General features: G+C 35.4%; 1 protein-coding gene across 4 annotated transcripts in view; it reads left to right on the top strand.

The window, feature by feature from the left end:
- The window catches only part of SLC39A10 (solute carrier family 39 member 10), a 191,376-nt gene that overhangs the window by 162,781 nt on the left and 13,572 nt on the right, over positions 1 to 15,023 (top strand). For all 4 annotated transcript variants that reach the window (XM_066279345.1, XM_066279346.1, XM_066279347.1 and 1 more), the window contains 5 exons: positions 1,832 to 2,001; positions 4,874 to 5,062; positions 9,152 to 9,272; positions 10,690 to 11,058; positions 12,238 to 12,318. In XM_066279345.1, the coding sequence (XP_066135442.1) occupies positions 1,832 to 2,001; positions 4,874 to 5,062; positions 9,152 to 9,272; positions 10,690 to 11,058; positions 12,238 to 12,318 (930 nt within the window). The remainder of the gene's footprint in view (positions 1 to 1,831; positions 2,002 to 4,873; positions 5,063 to 9,151; positions 9,273 to 10,689; positions 11,059 to 12,237; positions 12,319 to 15,023) is intronic.

Genomic DNA, 15,023 nt, shown 5'->3' with positions numbered 1-15,023 from the left:
GAGAATGGGAAGCTAGGCCTGAGTTTATTTAACTTAATTTTAAAAAGTCTTTTTTTCTTAACAGAAAAATGGAGATGGATGAGATCGTCACATCTAGAGTTAAAACTAATAGCTCTTTTTATTTATGAGGCTTGGAAAAAATTCTACTCTTTTGGTTTTATATAAACTGGATTCTGACAGTTTTCTATGTTGTAATATTGGCATAATCTGTATATTATAAGGTGTTGAGAGATGCTTGACTATAGTAATATTGAAAATTACAGTTTATTCAATCTGAAAAAGCCTTAGAGGAAAGTGCTCTTGCTTTGAAGACAAATACATTATTAATAGTGAATATTGATTAGTTGTTATAGCAGTTAGAAATGAAGCCAAATTAATATGTCCTAATAGATGTTAATAATTGTTAGAGAGAAAGCCCTGCTAGAAATTATTTTTAGTGACTGCTGCACCATTAAGGAAGTTTAACTTGTTTTATATAAATATCCTCATAGTATCACAGCTACTACTACCTCATTAACTGTTCAAAGACTGCTGTAAACCAAATAAGCTATATACTTACTGTGTATGGTAGAAATTGTTTGTTTCACAAGACTGGCTCATTTGGTCTTAGAGTTGACCCTAGCTTAATTACCAAGGGGGGTTGTGAATAGGTCGCTAAGCATTTTCTGCCAATTAAAATGCTGAAACAGTTTAGAAAACTGCCATCTTGCACAAGCTTTGAACCAAGTTAATTAGAAAGTTTCCACAGATGAGTGCTTCTTTTTGAAAGAATGTATTTTCTCTAGATAATGAGAAAGGGAGTTGGTGAATAACTGAGCTTGAAGACCTTGAACGTTTAAAGTGACCTAATTTGTAGAATAAGTGAAGCCTGTTTCAGACATTTAGTGTTTTTTTTTTTTTTTAATTGCATTTGGTATCTTGGGTACAAATAAAGAAAACATTTGTTTGCCAGTTGTAGTAAATAGTTTGTATATTGTTAGTTTAGTATAAGTTTTTATAAAAGATGCCTTTATTATTTTGTTTTTGTTTTTGCTTTACACCAAATAAATTGTGATTGAAAAAGCACAATAATTTGGTTAGAAATCAGAAGAATTTTATTACCCAAATCACTTTTTTCAATGCCTGGAAATTATGATAGTGCTTATTTAAGCTTAAATGTAAATATTATTCTAAAAAGTGAGGTTTGTTTTATTCATTCATTTATTTATTTATACTTAGTAAATTATACAGAAAGCCAAATTGGAGGAAAGAGAGTTTGGGGTTGGGTGTGGAGAAGAGATGATATCAAGGAAAATAGACCTAAATTATCCTTGTAAAAATAAATGAAATACAATAAAGCTACCAGTATTAAGGTTTTGTACGTCATATGAGTATGTTGCTATTTTAGGCTGATACAGTTTCTTACACTTTGTTTCAGAAAGATTTACTAAGATTACAGTATGTTAAGATACTTGACTTCCTTTAATACTCACAGGAGAGGTTTTTAATTATATTCTTAAATAAACTTTTGCTGTGGCTCTGCCTTTAAAATTGGTAAAATTTTACTTATATTCTAGATATTAAGAGTGAAGCACAGCCTGAAGTCATTTTAAATCCCTATTTCTGATTAGGTGGGCCACTGAAGATACTATTAATAATTTGGTCTGAGTTTCTTATGTGGTTATTTTGTTTTGATTTTAAACACAACAGTGCCAAAATATAAAGCCTCAAAAACGTAGTTTAGGTAAGGTAACCTATTATCCACGACTCATTTATCTTATGTTTATTCTTCTTGGGAGCCTTCTGGCTTATGTTGTCATACTAATGTTGACTGTTAATTTCTTTCCTACAGCTTGGATTTGTGGTATCATTTCTATCACTGTCATCAGCCTGCTTTCCTTGCTGGGCGTGATCTTGGTTCCCATCATCAACCAAGGATGCTTCAAATTTCTTCTCACGTTCCTTGTTGCTCTTGCTGTAGGAACAATGAGCGGAGATGCCCTTCTTCATCTACTGCCCCATGTAAGAGATCCTTTTAAACTTAAAAAATTTAAAAAAAATGTTTAAGTAATAGGGTCTTTTATTAGCAGGCTTTAGCACAGTTTATGTTTGTGCTATTTTATTTGCTTAATAAGATAAAATGCTTATTTTTCATTTGAACAGTTTTAATAGCAATATTTTTGAAATAAATTGAATCATTATATTTTAAAATAGCAAAAATACTGGTAATGTCAGTTTTATGTTCACCTGTTGCAGTGCATGCATATTATGTACACTTTAAATAGTATGTCTTACAGATTTGTGGGGGTTTTTTGTTTGTTTTTTTTGTGTGTGTCAGAGACAGAGAGAGGGACAGATAGGGACAGACAGGAAGGGGGAGAGATGAGAAGAATCAATTCTTCGGGGCACATTAGTTGTTTGTTGATATGTGCCCTGACCAGGGGGTTACAGCAGACTGAGTGACCCCAAGCTGGTGAGCCTTGCTCAAACCAGATGAGCCCGTGCTCAAGCCAGCAACCTTGAGGTTTCAAGCCTGGGTTCTCTGCTTCCCAGCCTGACACTCTATACACTGCGCCACAGGCTGGTCAGTCTATACCTTAGAGTTTTATAGGGCAGTTATACTTCACTAAAGCTAAAAAAAATAAAACCTTAAAAACAAAACAGAGCCTGACCAGGCGGTGGCACAGTGGATAGAGCGTTGGACTGGATGCAAAGGACCCATGTTCGAGACCCCAAGGTCGCCAGCTTCAGCGCGGGCTCATCTGGTTTGAACAAAAGCTCACCAGCTTGCACCCAAGGTCACTGGCTTGAGCAAGGGGTTACTCGGTCTGCTGTAGCCCACGGTCAAGGCACATATGAGAAAGCTGTTGATGGGCAACTAAGTACCACAACGAAAAACTGATGATTGATGCTTCTCGTCTCTCTCCGTTCTTGTCTCTCTGTCCTTACCTATCCCCCCCCCCCTGTCTCTGTAAAAAAAAAAAAACCCAACAAAAAAAAAACACCCCAGAAACTTGCTCTATTGGCGGTTCTGAAAATAAATACCTAAAAATTAATCAGCAGTATGTTTTTTTAGCTGTATGGTATATTAAGAAAGCTTTTAGAAAAATGTGTAAGGGATCTATAATGATTGTGCATGTAGCCAGTGTACCACAGGCATCTTTTTATTAGATGAGAGGAGGGGAGATAGTGAGGCAGACTCTCACTTGTGCCCTAATCAGTATTTACCTGGCAACCCCATCATGGGCAGATGCTTGAGTACTAAGCTATTATTAGGGCCTGAGACTGATGGCTTCAGTAGTGCTATCCTCAGTGCCCAGGGCCACGCTCAAACCAATCAAGCCATTGGCTGAAGGAGGGGAAGAGGCAGAGAAGGGGGAGAGGCAGGAGGCGAGAAGCAGATGGCCGCTTCTCCTGTGTGCCCTGATTGGGTTTCGACCCCAGGACATCCATACACCAGGCTGACGCTCTATCCACCGGGCACCTGGCCAGGGCCACAGGCATCTTTATTTGAGCAACAGTAGGTAGACCTACTCATTTAACAATTACAGGCTTTTAGTTCTTTATACATTGGGCCATTTATCTTTTTCACCTGGCATACCACTACTTATCTAACATTAGGGTATGCTTCTAATGATATGATCATAAGTCTATTACTTCTAGTGCCTAGTTTATACCTTCTAAAATCTGTTACCAGTTAGGAATATTTATTTGACACAGTGCTACTGCTTTTATGTCACAATATAAAAATAGTGGGGCTTTTTTATTCCAAATATAAAATTACAGGCTTGAATTATTATATTCTTTCCACTTTCCCTCTGGGGTATTTGAGAGACAATTAATTATATTTGTGTGTTGTATGTACCTTTTCTCTCCTGCACCATTGCTTGAGAATTTCAGATCTAGTATCTAGAACAATGTATGGCATTGCCTTTTTAAGAAATTGATCAATAATAAGTTAATCTTAAAATCAAATACAAGTTTTCTCAAGTTCATTCACTGTAAATTACTTACGTATTTTCCCCTTTACTTTTACGCCTTGCTCGCCTTTTCTACCAGCCATTAGGAATAGCTACAGTCTGTTTCAGAACTGGGCCTCATAAAACCAGTTGAAGTGAGAACAGAATTCATGCTGTTTAATTTTTTTTTTTTAAAGAAATGTTAATTAAATAAAGCTAATACTTTTTTGAATGATATTACCTCATTTGAGAGGTTTAGAAACCTCTTCTGTTGACCACTAGCAAATAAGGAAAGAGTACAAAAGTTATAAGCAAGAAAAATACTTAAGAATAGTTCTCTAATATTTAAAGTTCTCTAAGATTAATATTGTGAAACTTTCATATTTCACAATTAAAAATAACTTTATTTCCATATATATTTCCTTTTGCTATTTGTTTTAATTGAGCATATGAGTCAGTATATACTTTGGTATATACTGAAAGAAAATTAGATTTCATAAGAAAATTTAGATTTCAGGGAGTCACAAATGATCACCTACTGGTACATTAGTTTTGTTGTAGTTTTATTAAATATTAGGCATTTATCACAGTCATGTTCATTTAAATTAACAAAGGACCCATGACTCCCTACTGTAGTACTGCTGATCTGGTTTTCTCATTGTAGTATGTATCTTAATCCCTATAGACATTTGAGTTTGTGGAATTTGTTTTAGACTTACCATGAAATGTAGTACTCTAGGCTACTGAATATAGCAAAATTAAATGGAAGACTACTTAATATTTAAATTAGATATGTTTAGGAGCACTTTCAAAATCAAAAAGTATTTTTTAAAAAAAGTATTTTTTTTTCCTGTGTCCTCTACGAGATTATTTTCTCAGAATTTAAAATGGCTTTTAATTACTTGTTTAGCAGTTTTTCTTGTTCTTAATAATAGTCTCAGGGTGGACATGATCACAGTCATCAACATGCACATGGGCATGGACATTCTCATGGACACGAATCTAAGACATTTTTGGAAGAATATGATGCTGTATTGAAAGGACTTGTTGCTCTAGGAGGCATTTACTTGTTATTTATCATCGAACACTGCCTTAGAATGTTTAAGCACTATAAACAGCAAAGAGTAAGTACTTCTTCACTGTTTATTTCATTTTCTGGGATGTAAAACTCAAAGACCATCATTTTGTGGCCATATGCTTAATTATGGTGTTGGTGTGCATTAAATATCTTTTAATAGATTATCTTCACAGGAATGAATGGCTTTGATCTTGACCATTTTTTGTCATTACATTTATTTTGGTATTTATGGTCAAGATAAAGAAATCAGTCTTAGTCTCAGATAATTTGTGTTATATCTTACCTAATTGACTTTAAATAGAATGGAAAAATCTATTGGACAACTTATGCTTATAAAAATTTAAAACTATAAATAAAAGCAAGTTTCATTAGTCTTTTAGGTAATATTTTCACGTAAAAGTGGCTTTTATTGTCATATATTTTAATGAAAGTGTTTTCAGGCAAACATTTCTGATAAAGCAAGCATTTGCTTTATCAGAAAACTTTGCTACTGGTGGAAATATAGAGACAACAATTATTTAGTTTCAGGGAGCTTGGTAGAAAGAAAATACAGTAAAATGAAGGAAATGGTGATAACTCTCAAGAGTGACATAAACACTTGGGAGTTGATGCTTAGACTGTTGATCGAATACCCTGCTTGTCATGAACTGTCTGTTTCGTGTCACGTTTATGAGAATACCATAAATATCTAGAATTGTTCCCCCAAGAAGGTAAGTTCAGGGCTACTACCATTCACCGTGAATATACCCTCCCTGTTCATATTAGTTTGTATGTGTAGCTAAAGCTCTTTCTTGAATATATCTCCCTAACATGTTTATGATACCAATGCTGATTATTTTCAGTATACACTCCTTAAATAAGTGAATCTAGAGAACATTTTTAGGAAGCTTTTCACAAAGAAGGATTAAAAATGTCTTACATTGTGTTAGTTAACTATAAATATTAAAAAAAAATTTTTTCCTCAAGAACATTGAATAGTTGTGATCATAATATATATAGTCCATTTGTGATACAACTTTTGTACTGTTTTTATGTATATATATTTTTGTGTGTGTATATGTTGTGTATATATCTCCATGAGACAAAATAAATCGTTTGTAATAGAGCTCTGAACTGGGATTCAGGGGGAGTGATTCTAGTTCTTGCTCAGCCACAAAATAACTAAAACCATGATTCATTCCTTGTCATTTCCAGCTGCTATCTAAATCTATGGGAAATAAAACCTACTTCTCATTTTTATTTTTATATCATTTCCAGTAGTATATTTAACTTTAATTGCATCCAAAGGGGCACACATCGAGATGGTGTGCTTAGGGGAAAATTATCTGAGGAATGGTAAAGGGAAATGGGAAGGATCAGCTTACAGAAAAGGATTTTTAACAGCCTTTGGTTTTTGAAGGGTTGTGTGGAAGGTCATGTGGATGGGTGAAGAGCAGATTATGGTGGGAGGGATGCCGACATAAGAGTGGCTGCAGGGAAGCGAGTCAGGGAAGGAGATCTCTACCAAATCAGTGAGAAGAGAGGTGACATGGGCTTGAACTAAAGTCATGGCATACGGAATGGGGAAGAGGAGGTGATTAAGTGAAGTGTTAAAATGAAAGAATTAAGACTTGATATTTGATTAGATGTAAGAAATACAAGAATTTAGAGTCCATCTCTGTGTGTACGTAATTTACAACAGTTACATATTACAGAATATGTAAAGAGGTTTTAGAATTTTTCCACTTATATATAACACTGAAGCTGCAGATAGTATTTAATATGTATAAATTATTAGAGACTGTATAATTTCCAGATTAGTGCAGAATAAATAAGTTTTCTTTTTGTAATTTAATCATGATCTCATTTTGAATCTAAATTTATCTGAAAAATTAAACACATTTATTTTTGTAAAGAAAACTAATGTAGGAGAACAGAATTGCAAAAACATGGCAGCCTTTTCTAAAGCTGAAATTGTGGCAAATAAAAAACTGGAGGGAATATATTTGGCGAGGGGTATTGCAAATCTAATAATAAGGAATTCTTCAACTATATCAAGGAAAGGTATCTAGGCAGCTAAAACAGTACGTCTCCTTTATGATAACTAGGAAAACAGGTAATCTAAAATGAAAAAGTATAGCATATTTGAAGAAAGGAGAGTAGTGATATGTGAATACAGCAGACATTTTATTGTTCGATAGAAGAGTCAACTGTTGGAAGGAAGCTTTCAGAGCAGAAGTTAGATAATACACTAGGTAATGGCTGGTTTCAACAAGACTGAAGCTTTCAGGGTAATGATGTGGCAAGTTTTTAGGGAAGTGGACAATTAGAACCAAAGCAATCAATTAAAATAACAGCTGGTGTTTGCATTTTCTTCTTTACCTGAATATCCCACTCATTGACTTTTGTACTGTTTTTGGCGCCTCCTTCTTCCTCTCCCCCCCCCCCCCCCTTTTATTCATGACTTGTTTCTTTTCTTTAGGATGACTCCGTATTATTTTCTTTGAACATTTTCTATTTTCCCAGTTTCTGTTATCTATTATTCTGAAGCAGAACAAGTGAAAACTTAATGGCTTATAACAGCAGTTCTTAACCTGTGGGTCGCGACCCTGGCGGGGGTCGAATGACCAAAAGCCATCGGAAATACATATTTTAGCTTTAGGCGAGGACTCCTGTGTTTTGGTCGTTAGACCTCCGCCGGGGTTGCGACCCACAGGTTGAGAACTGCTGGCTTATAACAACAATAATTTCTTTTAATTCCATCAGGAATTTAGGCAGGATTCAACTGGTCATTTTTTGTTTTTTATTTTATTATTTATTTATTTGTTTGTTTATTTTTGCTTCACTTGGTGTCTTCTAGACTCACTCTCCACTACAGTGAAACTCAGCTGGTCTGGGCAGGGCCGGGCTGAAAGTTCAAGAATGCCTCATCCATGTCTGTATGTCTACATCTTGGTACTTTCCCACATGGCCTCTTGTCGAAGTCTAGACTGAGCTTCTTCACAGCATAGTGGCTTGCTTCCCTGAGCAAAAGCAAAAGGTGCCAGGCCTCTTTCAGACTAGTCCCAGTTTTGGGGACAGCATCACTCTGTTGGTGAAGGCAAGTCAGAAGGCCAGCCAAAATTCAGGAGCAGGGGAATAGACTTACCTTCTTATGCGTGGAGAAGAGTGTCAGACAGGAAGGGAAGGGATTGGTGGTGGCCATCTCTGAAGACTGTTACTCAACTAGCCATAACAGGCTTCTCACATAGCAGTTAGAAGACTTAAACATCTGAAACATAGTTCACAGCCTATAAGCAAAACCGACTACAACAAAAAGCTCTGCCAGTCAGTGAGCAGCCTCCCAGAGAATACTGCCTTTTACTTTCACACTGTTCTGACATATTTGATTATTTGTTCTCTTACATTAACATGGATGAGAAGGTAGAACTCATGGTGGAAGAGTTACATTGATAACAGAAGAAAGCAGACTAGTAATAGATAAGAAAATTCAAACCTAAACAATGAAATACAATAATTAAAATTTATTAGTAATTGAGGACAGATTGAATGAGAAACAAAACTTGTCTTTATTGCAAAGGTTAGGGTCAGTGACAGGTAATTTTCATACATCACCTCATTTAATCTTCATATGTTTATCATTTTCATTTTACAAATGAGTAGTCTTATGTTTAATAAGTTTAACATCTCATAGAAGTTAATTGCATATTTGGTATTTTAACTTAAGTTTGACTCTTCATTATATCACAGGCAGGGAAATGTGAGATTGCATTAATCACAGAATAAAATTCAAAGAAGTAAGCATAGTTTTCGGAACTTCTTCTTCTCACACAGTTAGATAAAGATAGATTACATACGTATATTTCACACATTTCATTTGGGTTGTTTATAATAATATGGTACTGTGTGTCCTATTCTTAACTGAATTAGATGAATTTGAACCTTTTAGTTGAGTATTTAAAAAAAACCCATACAAATATAGTTGGATTTTCATCTAGTTAGACCCTTGATTAGCTTCTAACATTTTTTTCTCACTTCTTTACTGAATAATTTATGTATAAAGTTACCATCAGTTATTCCTGTAGAAGTTAATAAGTGAATATTGTTGCTAATTATGGCTATATATTTGATACACTAATACCAGGGTTTTTTTCAGGGGAAACAGAAATGGTTTATGAAACAGAGCCCGGAAGAGTCGACTATTGGAAGGAAGCTCTCTGATCATAAGATAAATAACACAGCCGATGCCGACTGGCTCCAGCTCAAGCCCCTTGCCGGTAGACAGCACTCTGACTAAAGAGAAACTTTGAAAATATAAAAATTGAAATACTGCTTCTAAACTTTTTTTTTTTTAATTTCTTGTCTTTGTAGCTTCTCTCGGTTTCTAACCTGAATTTTCTTAAATGTGCATGTGTCTTAATAGTGTTCTTGTTGGTTTTGTTTTGTTCGTTTTAGCCTTATTTATACTGGAGTGTGAAACCAATTAATTATGTTACAGGGCAAAAAACATTGTACTTTAACTTTACAGAAAACAACAACCAAAACAAACAAAAAGACTTCGTAGGAGATAGATTAGTGTAAACTTTATTTATTTATTTTTTTGCTGCATAAAGTCTTTATTAGTTGGGCAAAAAGTTAAATATAACCATTAGAGCTCTTAGTAGTAGTGACAGAAAATAAAAATACCTCCATATCATAAATTAACATCATCTCTATATACCATAAACTTTATTTCTTGGCAATGCCAGATCTTTGTGCCCTGCACGTGTGATTGGTTTCAGATGGAAAAAGGAGTCAGCCTTTGCGCTTCGATGGGAACGGTCTCTGTGCGTAAGATCTCTGCTCATCCCTCATCTGTTGCTCGATAGCTGTAATTAGGTAGCTTACAGCTTTCAGGGAAACAGAAACACTTTTTTAACCTAATATTCAACCCCTTTCTGTTTGAACTTGTGTTTCCCCTGAGTGTACCAATGATTTTCTGCAGAAAAGAGGCAGCCTAGACCCTAACTATAGACTCTGCCCCACTATACAATTTGGGAAGTATTAGTATTTTTGTTACATAATAAATAACTGTTGAAAACTAGGTACGAAGCCTTAATTTAAAAGAAACCCTGCCATTTATATGAGTTTATATGTCATTTATCTATCATTTATATTAGTTTCTGAACTTCATTCTAGTAATGATTTGAGTAGCATCGTCATATAGGTGGAGCATTTAAAGATGCAAGTTATTTAAATTTTGTCTTTGTTTTCTTATGTGGTAAGAGAAGATTACAGTGGGTAAACTTGAAGGTTTGTTCTTTCTCTGAGAAGCTAGGGATTCATTTTGTTACCTGTAAATGCTGCAGGAGCTTTCACCCTCTGGTTTCCATCAGCTGGCCATGATGCACTCCTTAAATGGCGGCATCTTCCACCTTTCCGGGTTTCTCCTCACTGGGCCGCTATTGCTTTCAGTTCCCTTCATCTTCTGCTGCAGCTTTGGACCCTCAAAACCACAGTTTGTTTTGAATGCGTGCCTATGCATATTTATTTATCTATTTATTTTGTTTTTATATACTTTACTTATTTAGTGAATTTCAAAAGACATTTACTTAAGAAATGTTCATTGCAATGCGATTCTGCCTGGGTTCATGTTAGCAAATGTGCATTCATTTACTTGTCGATAAAGCCTATCCTTTGCTATTATAAATATAGGAACTGATGACTCGGTTGTTTCTGAAGATCGACTTAATGAAACAGAACTGACAGATTTAGAAGGCCAACAAGAATCCCCTCCTAAAAATTATCTTTGTGTAGAAGAAGAGAAAATCATGGACCATTCTCACAGAGATGGATTCCACACCATCGATGAGCATGAAGTCCATGCTGCTACACATAACCACCACGACGAGAGGAAAGCTGTGCTGAGGAAACACAGTCACCAGTGGCACCACAAGCATTCTCATCACTCCCACGGCCCCTGTCATTCTGGGTCGGATCTGAAAGAAACAGGAATCGCCAACATAGCTTGGATGGTAATCATGGGGGACGGCATCCACAACTTCAGCGACGGGTTAGCCATTGGTGAGTTTACTGGAAACTTGGGTTCTAACTTGTTGTTCTTTAAGACCATCTTCCACTATTTGAGTACTAATCTATGAAATATAAATATAAGATTAAAATCTGGAGTTGAACAAATATACTATTATATATTACTCCTTTCATTTGTTTTTTCTAAAAGCTATATTTAAAAGCTTTTTTTAAAAGCTATATTTTGATTTTTACTTGGGGACATAAAGGTATAATTTCAGTGAGTTTTTCTTTGAACAAGTTATCAAATGTCTGTAATACACTTTAATCAGGACATTGTCACCATATTTCAAAAAGCTACCTTAGCATTAAATATTCAAATACATCATCTACACATCTCCCAGTAAGAACAAATTAATTTCAATTTTGGTTTAATAATTCTTTTATGTCTAAGAAGGTAAAGAAAAATTTTCTAATGTTAAAAAATCTATTGTACCAGATTAAAATAGATTATATTGGCATCTTGGTAGTGTAAACTGAGATTGCCAGTTTGGGAGGGCATTCAGTGTGATTAACACATAATTTCTTTGAGATCCAGACTCTGTTAAGTAATTACTCAGAAGTAGGCTTTGATTTCTTTCATAAAGGAGAGACCATATTTTTGAATCCACAGTGGCTGTCAGTGTTAAAGAATTTTGCTAGTTGAAGCAGATGCATTTGTACTTCTAATCTCAGTCTTCAGGACCACCAGACAAATAACTCTTTGTACTATTTTGTGCTTTAGACCCAGAAACATTTGGATAAGGATATCAGCCATTCACCTATCTATAAATGAACTTATACAAGTAAAATTGAACCTCAAACTACCATTCAGAAATTGAAATACTGAAAAGCATTGTTATTTCCTAGCTATTGAGTTAAAAGACAACACAAATAGAGGGTTTTTGTTTTAATTTATTGGGTTAACATGGTTTGCCAAACCATACAGGTTTCAAGAGTACAACTCAGTATAACTCACTAGGGAATATTTCTTTCTCTGGGTGGTTCTTTTTCTGGTTGTCAGCATCTAGTGAATCTCGCTATATGTTCAAGAACTATAGTTTGTAAGATAAGTGAGTCACTCATATATTGCGGAATTAATTTAGATAAGCAAAACAGACTGCACTTGTCATTAATGAAAATGGAAAAACAGAAGATCAGTAAACGTCACTTGTTCCCCTCCGCCCACCTCAGGAGCCGCTTTCAGTGCCGGACTGACAGGAGGGATCAGCACGTCCATAGCTGTCTTCTGTCATGAGCTGCCGCATGAACTAGGTAATGTAACCTTTAAAAGTTTACCACATTTCACCTAATCTAAGACTTCTTCCATTATAAATGCATCCAAATTTTAGAAGGGTTAATGCATAAAAAGTGGCGGATGGCAAGTAGAGTGTTATTATTCTCTTACTATATAAAGTCTTGTTTTATATTATGTATTTTTAATTTATGTAAACAATAGTTATATCCCACTTTTTTTCGTAACCTAATCATTATTTTTAAATTCTATCTAGGTTACCATGAGAAATTTCATATGTAGTTTCTACCCAGTACTCAGAAGTGGTGCATTTACCACATTTTACATATTTAATTTAGCACCTACTGTTAGACACACTACATGGCCTTTAATTTCTTGCCACCACAGATGATGGTGTGTTGAACATCTGTTGACTTGCTGCTTATAGACCCTTATGAAACCACCTTGTGGGTATGTCTCCAGGAAGAGAATTGCACACCTAAGTGCCACATCACTATCCAGATGGCCACACTAGTATAATCTCTAGTCAGCAACACCTCAGAGTTTCTGCATCCCTGTAAGCACTTGACAGTAACTTCCTAAATTTTGCCAATTTAATATGTGTAAAATGAGGCTTTTTTGTTGTTTTAATTGGTATTTATTGCTCTACCAATGACTTTAGTTTCTCTTCAGATGTTTTGGTTTTCTTTTATGAATTGTAAAACAGAAATAGAAGATGTGAACATGGATTCATACAGAAAATGTCTGAGATATGGAGATGGCATTAATTTGAAAGGAAAAAAATAACTTTCTTTTGAGTATCCAAGGAGTTTTTCCTTTGCTCTAATTTAATATTTTTCGTAAATTTAACTGGCTGTGAAACATCACTTGACAGCGTTTATGCTAGAGAAACATCCAGCTTCCCCTCCTCTCCACCTGCTACGTCACGGTTCAGTGTGGTTTTATTGAATTGCCCTCACCCCCAAAGATCCACGTAGGCACACAATCTTCTGTCTGTGGTTTCTGGTTTTAGGAGTGACACACAAAGAATGACAGCTACATGTAAAACAAATTGAGCGCATTTGTTAATGGCTAGTAAGCCCCAGAGACTTAGTGTGGAGCCCAAGGAAAAGCTGGAGTGGAGAGCTCTGCTCCTAATGTACATGAAGACCCCAAATCTCTACCCCTTGCACCCCACAAACCAGGGGTTCAGATATTACTATCACTGTGAGAGGAAACATCAGTCTATACTATGTATAACTAAACTTTGTCAGAAGGAAAGGAGTGAGACCTTATGAAAATTTGCATTTTCCCCCAATGCCTAGTGCTAAGTTGACATCAATTGCCCCTGTCTAGGCTCCCAGTGTTTCTCTCACTCTCTCTGTTCCTCTCTCTTTCAAATCATTTGAAAGAAAAATCTACCCTCTTCCTCCTCCTGAGGTGACAGAAAAGGCTTTGGCCCTGTGTCCTTCAAAAAGGTAGGAGGTGGTCTGCTGATCATAACTAAGAGAGGTAAAAAAAAATGGTGGAAGCCTCATTTTTACTTTCAAGCCCCAGTAACAGGACACTTGGATATCTACACTAATTTAATTTTTTGAACTTACTTGGCAAGAAGCAGAATAGAGAGGGGCATAGAAGCTTCTTCCTCAAGACTTACGTCAAGGTGAAAAACAGTTCCCTAGGGGCTGAGATAGAAGGATGGCAGGTACATGAGGAAAGTCTTCTCTGGACCTAATTGGGTAAGATGTTGGCAGTATAGCATAATATATCACATTCCAGTGTAATTTATTTATTCAAAACCTGTTTTGCCCTAGTTAAATATCTGATAATAAGTTCTTAAAACTATTCTAAGAGATCTATACTACTGTCATACCTTAAGGGGAAAAACATTTATTTAAATTAACAGTGCCATGCATTGGAGACTGACCCTTACCAGTAATACAATTTTTGGTCTTCCTCTTCTAAGCAGATTTCTGTTTCTCTAATGGTGTTCCAGATGGGGGCTTCGTTTGTGTTTAGGAATGTGATATGATGAAAAACGTGTGCTTTTAAGCCTTAGAACAATATATAGCTCAGGAGGTTTGCTCTAAGAGGTGTGCAGAAATGGAAACCATCTGAGGAAATAGAAAATCTATGTATCTCATTTCATGTTTGCTCTGCAGTGTGATAATGAATGAAATTGCTTGAATTATTGCCACTCTTCTGTTTTTGTAAAACCTGTGTAGCTAAATTTCAGTACGTCTCAATATTACTCTGTTGTATCTCTTCACTATTTTTTTATCCTTTCAATAGCTATATAAACATTAGAAAATATTTTATAACAAACCTATGTGAAAACCTCTAAAGGGGAAATGAGGTTGGGAATTATCCAAAGAGTTAGATAATCCAGACTCTTGACATTGATTAGTGTGTTTCACCTTCAAGGAAATAATATTTTGGTAAATAAATATAGCATGCTCTCAGCTCAGAGAAGCTTTAAGGCTATCTTTTCCCCTCCTTTTTTTCCATGTATAGTCAAGGTTAAATAGAAATTCAGAAGTATTTTTCCATGATGTGCTAAATTGTTCAGGGAAAATGGAACAGTCAGTGTATAGATTTATACCTTTGTTACATACATGCATTATTTAAGGCAAAAATAGAGAACCTTAAAATATAGGCGTGTTTGGAAAATTCTCAGTATTTGTTGTTATCGGTGTTAACAGAACCATAAGGAAGGCACAGCTCGTTTGTTGTTGTGATGTATTCT

This window comes from Saccopteryx bilineata, chromosome 5 (assembly GCF_036850765.1).
Source record: "Saccopteryx bilineata isolate mSacBil1 chromosome 5, mSacBil1_pri_phased_curated, whole genome shotgun sequence".
NCBI classification, from domain to species: domain Eukaryota; kingdom Metazoa; phylum Chordata; class Mammalia; order Chiroptera; family Emballonuridae; genus Saccopteryx; species Saccopteryx bilineata.
The sequence above is the reverse complement of the archived record's forward strand: the minus strand, read 5'-3'. Positions and strand labels throughout refer to the sequence as shown.